Source organism: Littorina saxatilis, linkage group LG13, assembly GCF_037325665.1.
Source record: "Littorina saxatilis isolate snail1 linkage group LG13, US_GU_Lsax_2.0, whole genome shotgun sequence".
Lineage (NCBI taxonomy): Eukaryota > Metazoa > Mollusca > Gastropoda > Littorinimorpha > Littorinidae > Littorina > Littorina saxatilis.
Window position 1 is genome coordinate 40379034 of NC_090257.1, and position 17500 is coordinate 40396533.

The window sequence follows — 17500 nt, forward strand, 5'->3', positions numbered from 1 at the left end:
AATTAAGGGACAACCAAAAAGGCGTTCTCTCTGTGTCATAACGGACAGATAACGGTTCTCTGTATATTAGGCCGTTATGACCTCGAGACAATGCTCTTACAGAAACTTAAAAACTTGGCGATGTCCATCTCCACAGCTCTATTTCGTAGCATTCTAACTGTCTGATTCGTCACAGCAAATGCCAGATTGTGTCTCGTCGCTATCAAGACGACGATGAGAAAAACCCAGTGTTGGCTCCATCTGACGTCATATTTTTTGGAATTATATGACGTCATGTCTGCATTCTTCTGTCTTTTTGATTCTTTGTCTTCTTTACTTCTTTCTTATACAGCACAACTGTGTTTAAAACACGTGAACAGTTCTTTTCTGCAACTGCTACTGAGCAAGTTGTTTGCATCATCCGTGAAGACAATACGCATCCTATCGGAGAACGATAAACAAAATTATAGAAAAAGTCCTTTAAAAAAGTTGCAAGAAAGACACCAGGGACAGTATTTTTCACCTCTTTTCAAACCATCATAACTTTTGAGCCCGTGAAAAAGTGTTTCTCAAACTTGGCACACATGTAATGGCTCTATTTTTTGCAAAGTATACAAAGTTGAGTGCATGTTACATTTGTTTCTTGGACGTTACAAACGTTTACACATTTTTAACGGAAAACCGTTACAACGTCCATTCTCGGGTTTTGTTTGCTCTAAGTTCTGGAACATATACTGATGAGGGTCTTTGTCATCGTTCTGTGCAATTTGGAGAGGCTGGTATTTGTAGTTTTAGATTTATTGCATATCAACTGCGGCTACCCAGCAAAAACACCATAAAAACCCTGGATTTTTTGCCGTTTTTCAGGATTGTGGTCGCTCTCCTTTACACGCTGGATCAGCCTGACTGCGTGACGGATTTGAACGAAATTTGTATGACTTGTTAGGTAGGACACCAAATAAACTTTCGGATGTAAACAATGTAAAATATCATTCAGTTTAAGTCACTGTTTCGACGGTTGAAAGTGAATCATGCCGTCAAAAAACGCCATTTTTGAGGGTAGGCGTGGTCACAGACCTGTGACGTCATACCCAAATATTACTCAGATTCCAGAAACACATTTTTGAGCCGAAAAAAGACTGATCTTCAAATACACGTATATTTCTGACCAAAAAACTGCTGTTTAACATCTGGGCTATACCACTGAAAAAATATCCTTAACTTTTTGTGCTCAGTGTACCTAATGTTGTGGATAGTTTCACACAGCCATCACCGAAACACCGTTACAGATATGAAAAAAACCCTATGACGACATCCAGATAATCTGCTTCTAATGCTAATTGCAAAATATGAAGTCCATCTGTACATAAACATAGAATTTATGACTCCCAAAAGTATTACTTTGTTTTCAAGTCGGCCGCGGCTCACCGTGCACATAATTTTTTTTTTGTCACCAAGAAATATGTTTGTCAGGCCAACATCAATACTTTATATGAAAAATATGGAATATAATGAGTTACTTACAACATTTTCAAGTTAAAATCCAAACAGTTTGCTGACAGGAAAAATCACAATTTAGGTACCCTCGTACAGGTAGTACTGCACCCTTAAACGTTTCACAATATCTCCACATACTCGTCTCTTGTTGGCAAGTTGCCCGTCTCTCCTTCACTTGCAGAATGTTGGCAATTCAGAGGCCCGAGAAGGACTTAATCATAAGATACCGGAATCATTAAGATGGTAGTTTAGTAATGTATGAGCTTGTGTCGATTGAGAGTAAAACTCTGACCATGTTCCGTTTATATACGCGATATAGAAAGGCAATAACAACACACAGAGGGAAGTCAGACGGTAGTTACTTTTTTTGTCTAATCCTTTTTTTTTTTCTTTTTTTTTTGGTGTGACCTCAGTTGCATGTAGGTTGCTTCAATCCTGAGTTGTTTTGCCTTTTGTTTAGTTTTTGGTTTGTTTCTTTTTTTTGGTAAGGCGGGGAGAATCCTTCTTCATTAGGTCTTTTTTCAATCACATCTAGTAATCACAAAATATTTCTTAATCTTAATTCAAAATCAAACATACAAATTATATCAATTGGCGCACCATATCGATATTTACCAATACACATTTTAGCGACAATTAACAATTGATTTATATAACATACCATTTCAGTGGAAACATTTTCATCTGGTGGAAATCCTAGCAACATTACCTTTGCTGTCAAACTTATATTTACGCCACATTTTTTATTTACTCTATAAACCACGTTCAACCAAATACCACGAATCTTCTGGCAGAAAAAAAAGAAATGTTCTATATAATCTGTCTCATCATAACAATGTGTACAAGGAACATTTTCAACAATTCCCATTTTAAATAGAATTATATTAGTGGGGTAAATATCATGCACAATTTTCCAATGTAGCCTAATTTTTTCAATCAGGTCTCAGGGGAAACTTTCTGAACAATTAGCCAATGCCAGGGGGTAATTTCAACATCAAATTTGTGCAGCCAAAAATGAAGACAACATGGATTCTTATACTCCAGACCTCATTTTGTTTGTTTGTTTGCTTAACGCCCAGCCGACCACGAAGGGCCATATCAGGGCGGTGCTGCTTTGACATATAACGTGCGCCACACACAAGACAGAAGTCGCAGCACAGGCTTCATGTCTCACCCAGTCACATTATTCTGACACCGGACCAACCAGTCCTAGCACTAACCCCATAATGCCAGACGCCAGGCGGAGCAGCCACTAGATTGCCAATATTAAAGTCTTAGGTATGACCCGGCCGGGGTTCGAACCCACGACCTCCCGATCACGGGGCGGACGCCTTACCACTAGGCCAACCGTGCCGGTCCTCCAGACCTCATAAATACTGTAAATACTGGCGCGCTCGAAAGAACTCTTCCCCACAAAAAAATTGCGAAAATTCAGATTTTTCAGAAACAGTCACGCGACCTAAGGTTTGTCTAACAAACGTTTTCACTGCACTGTGCACAACTTTATATTGCATAAATAGTGAGTGAAAAAACCCAATAATCTCCCCTACTTGCTGGAGTGTCAATTAAGCAGTCGTTACCGACCATAAAAGTCAGCTACATAGGTTATACCGTGTGGGCCTATGTCTTAAAAAAAAAAGAACACACTTCTGATACAAAACCTTATTGTTATTCCAAATACATTCAGAATGAACATCCTTACACATCATATCCTTTTTATTCTGAATCCAAACTTTTAAAACTTCCTTCCAAAACAACGATTTGATCATTTCAACTCCCTTTATCCTTTTCCATTTCACTCTAAATTTAAAACATGCAAAATCTTCTCCAAATTTTGAAAACCAGAAAGATGGTACAAATGTCCATCTATCTTCCACTGAGGACGTTTGTAATTTCGACGCCCATTCACACAAAATGGACGACTGAATTGATTTTAAATCAACCATTTTAATGCCTCCTTTTTCATGTTGACTTTTCAACACGGATCTTTTAACCTTTTCAAAGGATTTTTTGTTGACCTCTTTCCTTTTCCACAAAAACCGAAATAAGAGGGTATTTACTCTTTCCAAAACCTTTTCTGGAATACATATTTTTTTGTGTGTCTAATTCAACTTTCTCTACTCCGCCTTTTGCGACCTCCAAGGGGTCCCAGTCAGACAACTCATGGGATACAACATTCTCAAGCAAGAGCCCCGTAGATGCTGCTTTTGTTGTGTCGGTGAGTGTATTTATTTAAAATCCGGGTTTTCGCGTGTTGCCGCGAGCATTCACGCAATAATCGATCAAGCCGTAATTTATGAATAAAAAAGACCATCTACAGGTTTGAGCTCAGTTCCCTCACGAACACAGACAGTTCCACTGGCTCGGAGAACCAGATTTCGCGGGAGAACGCAGCAGGACGAAGACACCTGCCTTTTTAGATAATTCAAACAGTCAAAAGGAACAATCGCAAATCATAAACTGCTGAATCTGATTCATTTTTCATTTGAGACGAACACATTTTCAAACGTGGATTTTAGGTCATCAAATACACCCCTGACATTTAAAGACTCGGCACACAATCATATTTGGTATATTCATAGGACTTTACTGTACCATAGGATCTACTTCAACACATCGCTTACTTCACTGCGAAGATGATGTTCTTTTTGATCCTACTTGCTGTCGGCTGGAAGCTAGGGGGCGCCACGAGCACTCAGAGGAGCCACACGTACACTAATGTCGGTCTCAACAACAAAGCTTTCACAGAAGATGTTGTTTTTGAATCCTCGGCTAAAACCGCCCTGCACTGTGGTCTGCAGTGTAACCAGCAAGACTCTTGTATGGCCTTCACCTTTGATGACAACATCTGCAGAGGTCACGCTGCTGTCATGACGCCACGCTCAAATTCGAGACCTGCTGTGGGAGCGCTGTCGTTTTACAAAGAAAATAACCGTAAGTTTTCCAAAACACAACTACAACAACAACAACAACAACAACAACAACAACAACAACAACAACAACAATAACAACAAAAATTATTCATTATCAAAAATACATCTAATTTCTAATTAAATTCCTTACTTAAAAATACCTTTTTACATTTTTTTGCAATAATAATAATCAGAACATAAACATAATCAGCCACTGAATGTAAATATTCAGAACCATATATTATACCAAACAAACAGTCATGTACATTTTTATTTGTCTTGACGTTATACTTTACAAAAACGTTATCCTCAATATATTTCCGAATACTTGAAATCTTTTTACATGAATAAAAAAAAAAAGTTCCATATAATCTATTTCACCAACACAATATGGACAATCGACACTAGACGAAATACCAATTTTAAATAACAAAATGTTTGTTGGGTATATATTATGAAGAACTTTCCAGTGCAACAATCTCCAATGTTTATCTACAAGTTCAAAACCAAATGTATGTTTTCAAAATCTTACTGCAATCGGCTCTATAGCTAACTTTTCAATTACAACTTTTGATTATAAATTGCGGTTAAGGAATAATAAAAAAAATAAAAATGGCAAAAAAGGGTTGAAGCAGCCTGCATGCAACTGAGGTAAAACAAACAATTGTTTAAAAACAACAACAACAACAACAACAACAACAACAACAACAATATTAACAATAGTGAGCAGTTAGAACAAACTATAATAACACATCAAAGTATCAAGAGTTTTCAAAAACAAAAAAACGATTTCTCGGTAGGTTTTGTTATTCAATGCTCAGTACAACCACGTCAAAAGTTTAAAACTATTAATGAAATACACATGGTGACCGATGGGTAATATTTTGTGTGTACAATATGATAAGATGTTTGGTGGCAGCTGGCTAACTGTTGACAACCCAGCTCCCCTGTTGCATTTGAAGTAAACTGAGTCACGCGATTTAATTTCATTCCTCGGAACTTTTACCATGTAAGTTTCAAGCGAGCTGAGCACAACATGTCATTTTCAGAAGGTGGGTGGTGCCTGTATACCCACCCCCACCGACAAACTTGGCTTTTCGGTATTTAATATGGTAATGTGTTTCATTGTTAAAAAGAAAAATTGTCACTTCTGAGAACAAGTCACCCTGAAGTTTTAAGTTTAAAGTTGTAGTTTGTCTTTCTTAATTTTAGAGTGATAAATAGAAAGGATCCCTGCCTGACCGTTATAAAATTTAGAGGGTCACCTAGAATCAGCCCTGATTGGTCAGCAAGTGAGATGGTGCGCTAAAATGGTAATAAACTAATTCATTACAATTCTAGTGCCCTGAATGACTAGATGACCAATCAGGGCTGGTTCTATGTGACCCGCTAAATGTTATGACGGTCAAGCCGGGACCCGTTTTGTTTATCACTCTGACAATAACGAAGACAAACTAACATCGTTGAATTAACCATGTAAGGATGACTTATTAAGGAGCGACACTTTTTATTTTTGGCTCACGAAGTGTACAGCCTATGCGATCGTAACTTTGTCTGTCTGTGCGTTTGTGCGTGTGTGTCTGCGTGTGTGTGTGTGTGTATGTCTGTGGTAGAAACTTTAACATTTCCGAGTCTATGTGTGAGTGGTTATCCAAGACTATGGATAAAGCTCGCATAAGATTACGTCACGGTCAAAAGTGTTTGACGTCAATTAATGCATCATGACGGCATGCCTCCCTGTAGTCTTTCTCTCTCGCGTGGTGTGTGTGGTCTCGGTCATTTTTATTTTGAGCGGGCCGAGACTATTTGGCAGTCGTGTCCCTGTAAGTATAGCTACATGCAGACACTGACAGACAGATCTAGATCTAGTGTCTCTCTTTCTTGCACAGTGTCACCTAAGCTTACTGTGTGTGTGGGTGTGTATGTGTGACGGAGTGATTGAGTTTGTGTTACTGTTTGTCTATTTCTTACGTGAGCCTTGAAGGCTTCGCCTCTTGTTACCAATGAAATGCTTTACCATGTTTAAATACCGAAAAAGCCAACTTTGTCGGTGGGTGTGTGTGAACAGCCTGGAATGGCAATGCAACACCCACCTTCTCGGAATGACATGCTGTGTTCCGCTCGATTGAAAATTGCTTGGTCAAAGTTCTAAAAAATCTAATGAATTTGCGTAACTCAGTTGAGGTCAAATGTAGTAAGACATCATTTCCTCACTGTCTAAGGTTGATTCTGAATCTGTTCCTTTCTCAAAAACGATATCAGCATTCGCCTGACGGCTCATGCTTGATAATTGTATTTTTTCTCGACATGTCTGTTATCATTTACTAGCAGTCAGCATATTAGAAATAACTAATACTAAATATACCACTAACGGTCGCGACATTTAAAAAAAAGTGTGTTTGCGTAGATCTGTATGTACACTGCCATGGCAAGCGTATAGATTTCATTACGGAGATCTCACTTGATGCAGAAAAGAAGAAAAACTGCAATGAAGAAACCAAGAGAGGCGTGGTCACCATCTATCCGGACAATTCCACTCCCCTGCAAGTCTACTGTGACCAGGACACTGATGGAGGTGGTTGGACGGTAAGTCAAACATAAACACACACACACACACACACACACACACACACACACACGCACACACACACACACATATATATAGAAGAAAATCTCTGCTGACTTTCAATTGTTTCTTTCACAATTTCTGATGTTTTATAATGTGGTCACCGTGAAAGTTGCATCGCCTTTAAAGCGATCCAATTGAACAAGTCTTGCAGAAAACTTCTTCTTTACCAAGTCCTGTGTTGAACAGCAGTGAAAAGTTGACCGCTTTTCCTGTTTAACCTATTCAAAATTAGATCTAACTTGTTCGCGTATCCATTTCTGGATCTGCAGGCTGGTACAGAGTTACCTCCCTTTAGGCTTTTTGAAATTTCCCTTGTTTTAACCTAATTTCTTGGTTAAACTTGTCTAAATTTCTAAATTCTTTCTTAATAAATATCAATTCTACACTTTGGCCTTAAATCAAAGTGTTTCCCTTCACAGATATCCCCTTGGGGTTGTCAGATGAGGGTAGTCTCCCATGCCAACAGAAGCTACCATTCAGAGAGTGGTTTGCTTCTTAGTTGGATACCATGGGTTGACAACTCCCGCCATCAGTACCACCTGACCACTGATGAGACACAATAGTGTCGAAACACGTGTCTGGTATAGGTACAAATACAATGGTCGTCCTCAGGACTAGATTACCTTGCGATACGTCCCCCACAAAGGGACATTGCTCTATACATCTCGGTCCCCCTTGAGGAGGGTCTGATGCTCCCAATAGGCTGTCTGTGAAGGGATACTTATTCCTCTCTCTCTGCTAAGAGATTTTAACAAATCTCGGAAGAAAGTCTCTGCTGACTTTCATGTTTCTTTCACAATTTCTGATGATATATAGATATATATATGTATATTCCATGAAGATCTAAAAGACAAAGTGTGACGGAAACATCAAGCTTTAGTTGTCTGTTCAGATGAGGCACCTCTGCACATACCTTATTCTAAAGGCACGTCTGTTGATCAATGTCAAGTCGGTGCATAATGGTGGCTTGGTTGTCCCCGTCAATTGAAAGCCTCATACCTAGTGGTTACACACGCATCTCCTGAGATCGTGGACACCTTCATCGTCTATAGGGCCTACTGCACCGCAGAAGAGCTAGAAATACTCGCAAAATGCATTAAACAGCTTGTCCAGAGAACAATCGTAGTCGATGATGTACCGATAAAGGCGTGTGTACCGGGCACGCTGTAACTTCACATGAGCATAGCCTGAAAATAGCAGTGCTGGTCGGACTGACTGGGTTTTTAACGATTGCTAGTTTGACTTCTGTTTTAGTTGAGAGCACAAGCACACACACTCAAACACATACGGCTTGTCATATACACCAGTTAACAGTTTCGGCACTTACATTGTACAAAGAAGGAAAACTCACGTGATACCCAAAGCGATTCTGGTTGGACGAGAAATTTCGGTCGAGCAACCGCTGCATCGTCTGCTCAACGTGATGGTAGCAATTGAACGGGACGGTGTGTTTTCCTCTACGTTATAACAAAAATCTCACGTTACATCCAAATTAGCGATGGCGTCAACATGCTGTGTTATTGGTTGCAGTAATGGGAGTAACCGACTTAAAAAATGGTGGTCGGAAGATTGCAAAATTCATTACGTGCCTCGACGGTCGTTAGTGTGTGGTTGCGAATCACCATTCAGGTGGGCATTTGTTATCGTCTGTGTGTCGTGTTTTGACAAACTTTTAGTACGACTGATGTGAGCCGAATTTATTGGGGAAAGTTCAATGAATGCAAAAATGTATGCCAAATAGTAGTTTGTCATGTTTCCTTTGCGTTGGGTTGTGGTGAAATACACAGCGGTTATCTGTTTGCGAGTTGCCTGGAACACGGTTTTTTAATAACATCTCTCGATCTTCACATATTTTGTCATGTGAATAAGAACAGAACAAGTTCGTCAAAAATATTTCTTATTTTATCTGCATTGAATGAATTTACAACGTCCTTCTTGTTAATTGTTTATTCATAAAGACCACTTGTACTGAAGAAAATGTTTCCCCCTTTCAACGGGTGGAGTAGTGCGCCGGAGTAGTGTCCCTTGCGTAGAAACGTGGGCGAATAACACGATCTGCGCATGCGGTGAAATCAACCGGAAAAGGAAAAAGACATAAACATGCCGAAAAACGATGTGCGCATCACCCGGAACTCGCAATAAGAGAAGTGCGCATGTGCGAGATCTAAAATGGCCGCGGAACTGTTAACTGGTGTATTATCACAAGAGAGAAATAGAACAGCGAATAACAGATTGCGTCCACATAATATGACGCGATGGACGACAGACGTCATGAAATCTATGACGCTGTGATGATAGTCTCGGCAAGTCGAGACTAAAACTCAGCAATAACACTGAACGACTCTCGCGCAAGTTCTCAAAAGCGTGGGAACCCGTTGCACATCCGGTCGACAGTGTGCACTTTGGAATGTCAAGGACGACAGAAAGTAGAGCTAGCTATGATGTATTTCGCGTACCCTTATTTATCTACTATTTTATGTGTTATAAGAGTGCAATAGTTACATCATAGATGTAACAAGAGAACAATGGAAATACAAGAAATATACCTGGAGTACATTTACAGAGACAAAGAATGGAGGTCATGGGATGTAGAGAGAGAGAGAGAGAGAGAGAGAGAGAGAGAGACAGTGAGAGAGAGAGACAGAGAGAGAGAGAGACAGAGACAGAGAGAGAGACCCAGAGAGAGAGAGACACTGAGAGAGAGATAGAGACAGAGAGAGAGAGACAGAGACAGAGAGAGAGAGAGAGACAGAGAGAGAGAGAGAGAGAGAGAGAGAAGTTACAACACGAGTGGTTTTTTATATGGCTTGTATTTCAGTCAAGACCCAGCGGATACTGAAATACAAGCCATTTAAAAAATCACGAGTGTTGTGAGCTGTATATCCCATGAAGATCTAAAAGACAAAGTGTGACGGAAACATCAAGCTTTAGTTGTCTGTTCAGATGAGGCACCTCTGCACATACCTTATTCTAAAGGCACGTCTGTTGATCTATGTCAAGTCAGTGCATAATGGTGGCTTGGTGTGTGTGTGTGTGTGGTGTGTGTGTGTGTGTGTGTGTGTGTGTGTGTGTGTGTGTGTGTGTGTGTGTGTGTGTGTGTGTGTGTACCCCCGTTTCCACAGGTTTGGTTGCCTAAATCACCATAAGGCAACCATCCACACGTGGATGGCAACCTAAACTCTGGATGGGAACCTAATTGTGTGGATGGTCGCTTCATTTAACACCGTTAAATTGACTTTTTTGACGGAAAGAATGTCATAACAATGTTCAAAATGACATTCTTTCCGTCCTCTATAGGCGACGAAATAGGTCAAATTTTGTGCATTTTTTAGTGCAAAATTCTTCGATGCCGGAGCGAGTACTGCACCCAGTGCTGTTGTAGTGCAAGTGCACTAGAAAGGCACTACACCCAGTGCCGCCTCTTAGGTAACCATCCACACTTTAGGTATGTGTGTGTGTGTGTGTGTGTGTGTGTGTAGGATCTTTGTTTAGTTAATAATTCTCTTTTAATGTAGATGTTCTCTTTGTTACTACAAACAGGTTTTTCAACGTCGACAAGATGCCTCAGTCGATTTCTACAGGAACTGGACCTCTTATCAGAATTTCTTTGGTGGCCTAACTGGCAATTTTTGGCTGGGTAAGGCAATTGTCTCATGTGGCCTAACTGGCAACTTCTATCAATATGAGGCTTATATCGCGCGTATTCCGTGGGTACAGTTCTAAGTGCAGGGATTTTTATTTTAATTTTTAATTTTTATGCAATTTATATCGCGCACATATTCAAGGCGCAGGGATTTATTGATGCCGTGTGAGATGGAATTTCTTTACACAATACATCACGCATTCACATCGGCCAGCAGATCGCAGCCATTTCGGCGCATATCCTACTTTTCACGGCCTATTATTCCAAGTCACACGGGTAGTTTGGTGGACATTTTTTTTATCTATGCCTATACAATTTTGCCAGGAAAGACCCTTTTGTCAATCGTGGGATCTTTAACGTGCACACCCCAATGTACACGTTAAAGGGAATTGTCTTATGTGACTAAACTGGCAAAATCTGGCTGGGTAAGGCAATTGTCTCACGTGACTTAAGTGGCAACTTCAAGCTGAGTAAGGAAATTGTCTTATGTGACTTAAGTGACAATTTCAAGCTGGGTTAGGCATTGTCTTATGTAACTTAAATGGAAACTTCTGGCAGGGTAAGGCAATTGTCTTATGTGACTTAAATGGAAACTTCTGGCTGGGTAAGGCAATTGTCTTATGTGACTTAAATGGAAACTTCTGGCTGGGTAAGGCAATTGTCTTATGTGACTTAAATGGAAACTTCTGGCTGGGTAAGGCAATTGTCTTATGTGACTTAAATGGAAACTTCTGGCTGGGTAAGGCAATTGTCTTATGTGACTTAAATGGAAAATTCTGTGCTGTGTTCTTTTGCTTTAATATATGTAGAGCAATTGTCTTATGTGACTTGAGTGGCAACTTCAAGTTGGGTAAGGCAATTGTCTTGTGTGACTTAACTGGCAACTTCTTGCTGGCTAAGGCAATTGTCTCACGTGACTTAAACTTCTCGTTCGGTAAGGCAATTTTCTAAAGCTGGGTAAGGATTTTCTCCAGGTGATTTGACTAGCAACTTCTGTCTGGGAATGTAGTTCTCTAAGTTGACTGGTAACGTCTGGCTGGGTAAGGCAATTGTCTGTCTTGAATATCACCAGCCCCCACCCCCCCCCCCCCCCCAAGGCCTTGCGCCCTTAAAAGAGCGCAAAATGCGGTGTCTCCCGAGAAGGGCGGATGCCTACCACTGCTGCTGCTACTATGGATGTCCCGTTTCTGTTCCAAAGAAGTGCGGCACACGTCCCATAACCGGGCACGGTCCATCTTGGCCGGATAATCGCTTGTCTCTTCTCTCTGTCCACAGAAGTTCAGGTTACAAGAATTGAGTGTTAAGGTTTCATACAAACAATGTCACCATACAGTCATACAGAAATGAGTCGTGTCTTCGGAAATAAAAAAGGGATATGTGTTGTTTTCATTGACGTACGTTTCCAAGCCTCTGCGCCCTTTCCATCATGATGAACAGAAGGGGATCAAAATTCCTCCGTTGCCCCCCCCCCCCCCCACCCCCACCCCCTCTGCATATTGTGATAACCTGGTAATACCTATTTTGACCAAAAAGGCGTCAGATTAAAAAAAAACGTCCTACATACATCGATGTGCAGACTGTCGTTTGGTTGCGTTGATCCTGTCCAGGTCTGAAGGGGATCAAAATTCCTCCGTTGCCCCCCCCCCCCCCCCACCCCCACCCCCTCTGCATATTGTGATAACCTGGTAATACCTATTTTGACCAAAAAGGCGTCAGATTAAAAAAAAACGTCCTACATACATCGATGTGCAGACTGTCGTTTGGTTGCGTTGATCCTGTCCAGGTCTGAAGGATGGGATTCCTGCAGAGGTTTAAAATGAACTACGTTTCTATTGTTCTTGTCTGCATGTGTGCGTATTTGGTGTCCAACCAATAATATGAACTAACCTTAAACAAAATTATTACGACACATTTTGCACCCCAACCAAAGCATTAATTCTCATGTCTTTTCATTCAAACTTGTTCTGCCATGTAAGGCTTGACTGTTTGGCACATTTTTCGGATCAAAGACTTCTTTTACTGGGATCACGTGACCGACGCTCAAATAAGGGTACACGTAAAATCGACCGGACAAAAACGTATGGTTCCTTTTAAATATCGACGAATATTCATGATAGACAGAACTTGGCACGTTTTAAATACGAGGTAAAAGACAAATTAATTATCTACCCAGAACAGGTTGTTTTGTTCAGCTAGCTTGCGTATTTTGTGTGTAATTCGATTTCTACTGCAGGTGTCGATCGCATGAGTGGTAGGTATGCTGAACTAGTGAGATGAGCTTCTCGGGTACTACGTAGTGCATCAGCAGCTTCCACAGCGTCTATCTGTCCACGCTGTCATACGCCTTCTCATAGTCTATGAAGTTCATGTAGAGGGGATAATTCCACTACAATAATTCGCAGACTGGCAATCTGATCCTCAAAGGATCTGTTCATGCGGAAACCTGCCTGCTGGTCTTGGAGCTTGGTGTCAACTGTCTCTTTTATTCGCTCCATGAGAACTCTATCTGTTGAGGACTTTGCCGAGCATTGATATGAGCATAATCCCTCGGTAGTTGTTGGAGACGCTGAGGTCCCCCATTTTCGGCAGCTTGATGAGGATTCCTTCCTTCCACTCGGCTGGTATTTGTTCTTTCTCACAGATCTTGCTAAAGATGCTGTGCAGCATGTTGACGGCTGTCCCATAGTCAGCTTTGATTGCTTCTGCTGGTAGATCGTACGGCCCTGCTGCCTTGCCATTCTTCAGTAACACAACGGCTTTCCTGATCTCTGCTTTTGATGGTTTGTCACAGTTTATTGGCAGCTCTGACTCAGCTGGTGGAATGTCTATTCGGAGGCCGGTCGATTCAGCAATTCTTCGAAATGTTCTGCCCATCTCTTAAGCTGTTCCTCTGTCGTTGTGAGTGGGTCGATTCCCGCGTCTGCTTGTGACTGGCTCGCTTGTCTGCTGAAACTTGCCTGCAAACTTCTTCATTACCACATATAGTTCTCTCGTGTTTCTCTGTCCTGCAGCCTCCTCTGCTTGACTGGCTAGGCTGTTTATGTGTGTCTGTCCTGATACTTGTCTCCACTTCTTTGTCACCAGCAGTGTACTCCTCTTGCCTTGGCTGCTCTTGTTCTAATCATATTCAGCGCCACTTACTTTTCCTTCCTGGCTTCGAGTTCCTGTAGGGTGCCAGCGGAGATCCACTCTTTAAGCTGTGGTTTCCTCTTGCTTGCCCAGGTTTTCTTTACAGGTGTCGTGCCAGAGTTTCTTAGTGTGTTGCCACTGGCTCTCGATGTCTGTCTCAGCATCTTCATACAGCTCCTGTAGCGGCTGGAACCTGTTGGAAAGGCTGAGCTGGAATGCTGTCTGTACACCTGTCTGTGAGCAGTCCCACCTTGTATCTTGTGCGCACCATGGTTGGAGTGGTGTGCTTCTTCAGCGAGAGGTTGCGAGTTCGACCCTGGGTCAGGGCGTTAGCAATTTTCTCCCCCCTTTCCTAACGTAGGTGGTGGGTTCAAGTGCTAGTCTTTCGGATGAGACGAAAAACCGAGGTCCCTTCGTGTACACTACATTGGGGTGTGCACGTTAAAGATCCCACGATTGACAAAAGAGTCTTTTCTGGCAAAATTGTATAGGCATAGATAAAAATGTCCACCAAAATACCCGTGTGATTTGGAATAATAGGCCGTGAAAAGTAGGATATGCGCCGAAATGGCTGCGATCTGCTGGCCGATGTGAATGCGTGATGTATTGTGTAAAAAAATTCCATCTCACACGGCATAATAAATCCCTGCGCCTTGAATATGTGCGCGATATAAATTGCATAAAATAAAAACTAAAAAAAAAAAAAAAAAGAATCCCTGCGCTTAGAACTGTACCCACGGAATACGCGCGATATAAGCCTCATATTGATTGATTGATTGATTGAGTCGAAGTTTTGCTGTCATCACTAGAAGGTGGTGATCTGATGACACGTCAGCACTTCGCATCACACGTACATATCGAAATGAGCGCCTTAATTTCTGGCTGATGCGTTTGTGGTCGATCTGGTTCTCTGTGATGTAGTCTGGAGACTTCCATGTGGCTTTGTGGATCCTCTTGTGAGGGAAGATGCTTCCTCCTATCACCAGTTGATTCATGGAGCACAAGTCTACAAAGCGTTCGCGCGCCATTCTCGTTCATTTGTCCTAGCTCATGCATCTCCATGACCTCATCATAGCCTGTGTTGTCTGACCCTGTCTTGGTGTTTAGGTCGCCCATGAAGATGGTGATGTCCTTCGCTCCTCTTCTGTCTATCACAGTCTGCAGTTGATGGTAAACATCATCCTTCTTCTCATCCTCCGCGTTATGGGCGGGGATGTAGCTCAGTCGGTAGCGCGCTGGATTTGTATCCAGTTGGCCGCTGTCAGCGTGGGTTATAGAAACACGAAAATACCCAGCATGCTTCCTCCGAAAGCGGCGTATGGCTGCCTAAATGGCGGGGTAAAAACGGTCATACACGTAAAAGCCGTGGGAGTTTCAGCCCATGAACGAACAAACAATCCTCCGCGTTATTGGTAGGAGCATAACATAAGATGACGTTCAGTTTGATTTTGCTCCGTACCAAGAACGAATATAAAGAGAATTTCGTTTTCAAAATAATAATTGTTTTCTCTCTCCTGAAAAGTTGTATAAATCGACTTGTGCCAAAATTCCGTGTCGACGACGAAATATTCACGTCCAGGAGGTATGAACAGTGTGTGTTGATACTTTGCAGGTCATGATGCCCTGCACATCTTCATGTTGACATCCAGACAGCAGTATGAACTGTGTGTGTTGATACTTTGCAGGTCCTGATGCCCTGCACATGTTCATGTTGATATCCAGACAGCAGTATGAACAGTGTGTGTTGGTACTTTCCAGGTCTTGACGCCCTGCACATGTTGACGTCCAGACAGAGGTATGAACAGTGTGTGTTGGTACTTTCCAGGTCTGGACGCCCTGCACATGTTGACGTCCAGACAGAGGTATGAACAGTGTGTGTTGGTACTTTCCAGGTCTGGACGCCCTGCACATGTTGACGTCCAGACAGAGGTATGAACAGTGTGTGTTGGTACTTTCCAGGTCTTGACGCCCTGCACATGTTGACGTCCAGACAACAGTATGAACAGTGTGTGTTGGTACTTTCCAGGTCTTGACGCCCTGTACATGTTGACGTCCAGACAGCAGTATGAACAGTGTGTGTTGATACTTTCCAGGTCTTGACGCCCTGTACATGTTGACGTCCAGACAGCAGTATGAACTGTGTGTGTTGATACTTTCCAGGTCTTGACGCCCTGCACATGTTGACGTCCAGACAGCAGTATGAATTGTGTGTGTTGACACTTTCCAGGTCTTGACGCCCTGCACATGTTGACGTCCAGACAGCAGTATGAATTGTGTGTGTTGATACTTTCCAGGTCTTGACGCCCTGCATATGTTGACGTCCAGACAGCAGTATGAACTACGCGTGGACTTAATGAAGTGGGACAATACGACGGGTTACGCCACATACAGCAACTTCAGTATCAGTGACAGCGGCGACAACTACCGTCTGACCTTTGGCAGTTTCACAAATGGCGGCGCTGGTAGGTAGTGATCCTAACATAAAAAGAATGAAACAAACAGCAATAGTTTCAGTTACTTGGACTTTGGGTTGTGTATTGGACAGAGAGTCAAACTGTTCAACATTTTAATTTGGTACTCTCTATCTCTGACTTCAAAGAGATAAGGAGTGTGTTGAGTATCCTGGCTAATAGCAAATCTAACCGCTCCTTGCAGCGTTCTTGTCCCTCTTTGATTGAGACAGATACGCCTGATCGTGATCTCATCTCTCTATGTCTGAGACAGAATAAGCCTGATCGTGATCTCATCTCTCTATGTCTGAGACAGAATAAGCCTGATCGTGATCTCATCTCTCTATGTCTGAGACAGAATAAGCCTGATCGTGATCTCATCTCTCTATGTCTGAGACAGAATAAGCCTGATCGTGATCTCATCTCTCTATGTCTGAGACAGATACGCCTGATCGTGATCTCATCTCTCTATGTCTGAGACAGATACGCCTGATCGTGATCTCATCTCTCTATGTCTGAGACAGATAAGCCTGATCGTGATCTCATCTCTCTATGTCTGAGACAGATACGCCTGATCGTGATCTCATCTCTCTATGTCTGAGACAGATAAGCCTGATCGTGATCTCATCTCTCTATGTCTGAGACAGATACGCCTGATCGTGATCTCATCTCTCTATGTCTGAGACAGATACGCCTGATCGTGATCTCATCTCTCTATGTCTGAGACAGAATAAGCCTGATCGTGATCTCATCTCTCTATGTCTGAGACAGATACGCCTGATCGTGATCTCATCTCTCTATGTCTGAGACAGAATAAGCCTGATCGTGATCTCGTCTCTCTATGTCTGAGACAGAATAAGCCTGATCGTGATCTCATCTCTCTATGTCTGAGACAGAATAAGCCTGATCGTGATCTCATCTCTCTATGTCTGAGACAGATACGCCTGATCGTGATCTCATCTCTCTATGTCTGAGACAGAATAAGCCTGATCGTGATCTCATCTCTCTATGTCTGAGACAGATACGCCTGATCGTGATCTCATCTCTCTATGTCTGAGACAGAATAAGCCTGATCGTGATCTCATCTCTCTATGTCTGAGACAGAATAAGCCTGATCGTGATCTCATCCCTCTATGTCTGAGACAGATACGCCTGATCGTGATCTCATCTCTCTATGTCTGAGACAGATACGCCTGATCGTGATCTCATCTCTCTATGTCTGAGACAGATACGCCTGATCGTGATCTCATCTCTCTATGTC

At 42.1% G+C, this 17500-nt stretch overlaps 1 protein-coding gene across 1 annotated transcript in view; it reads left to right on the forward strand.

Annotated features, from left to right (window-relative positions):
- Positions 1-3822: 3822 nt before the first annotated feature.
- LOC138945736 (microfibril-associated glycoprotein 4-like) overlaps positions 3823-17500 on the forward strand; it is a 21360-nt gene continuing 7682 nt past the window's right edge. The window contains exons 1-4 of the mRNA XM_070317228.1: positions 3823-4410; positions 6859-6974; positions 10558-10654; positions 16084-16251. Of these exons, the coding sequence (XP_070173329.1) occupies positions 4113-4410; positions 6859-6974; positions 10558-10654; positions 16084-16251 (679 nt within the window). The 5' untranslated portion in view covers positions 3823-4112. The remainder of the gene's footprint in view (positions 4411-6858; positions 6975-10557; positions 10655-16083; positions 16252-17500) is intronic.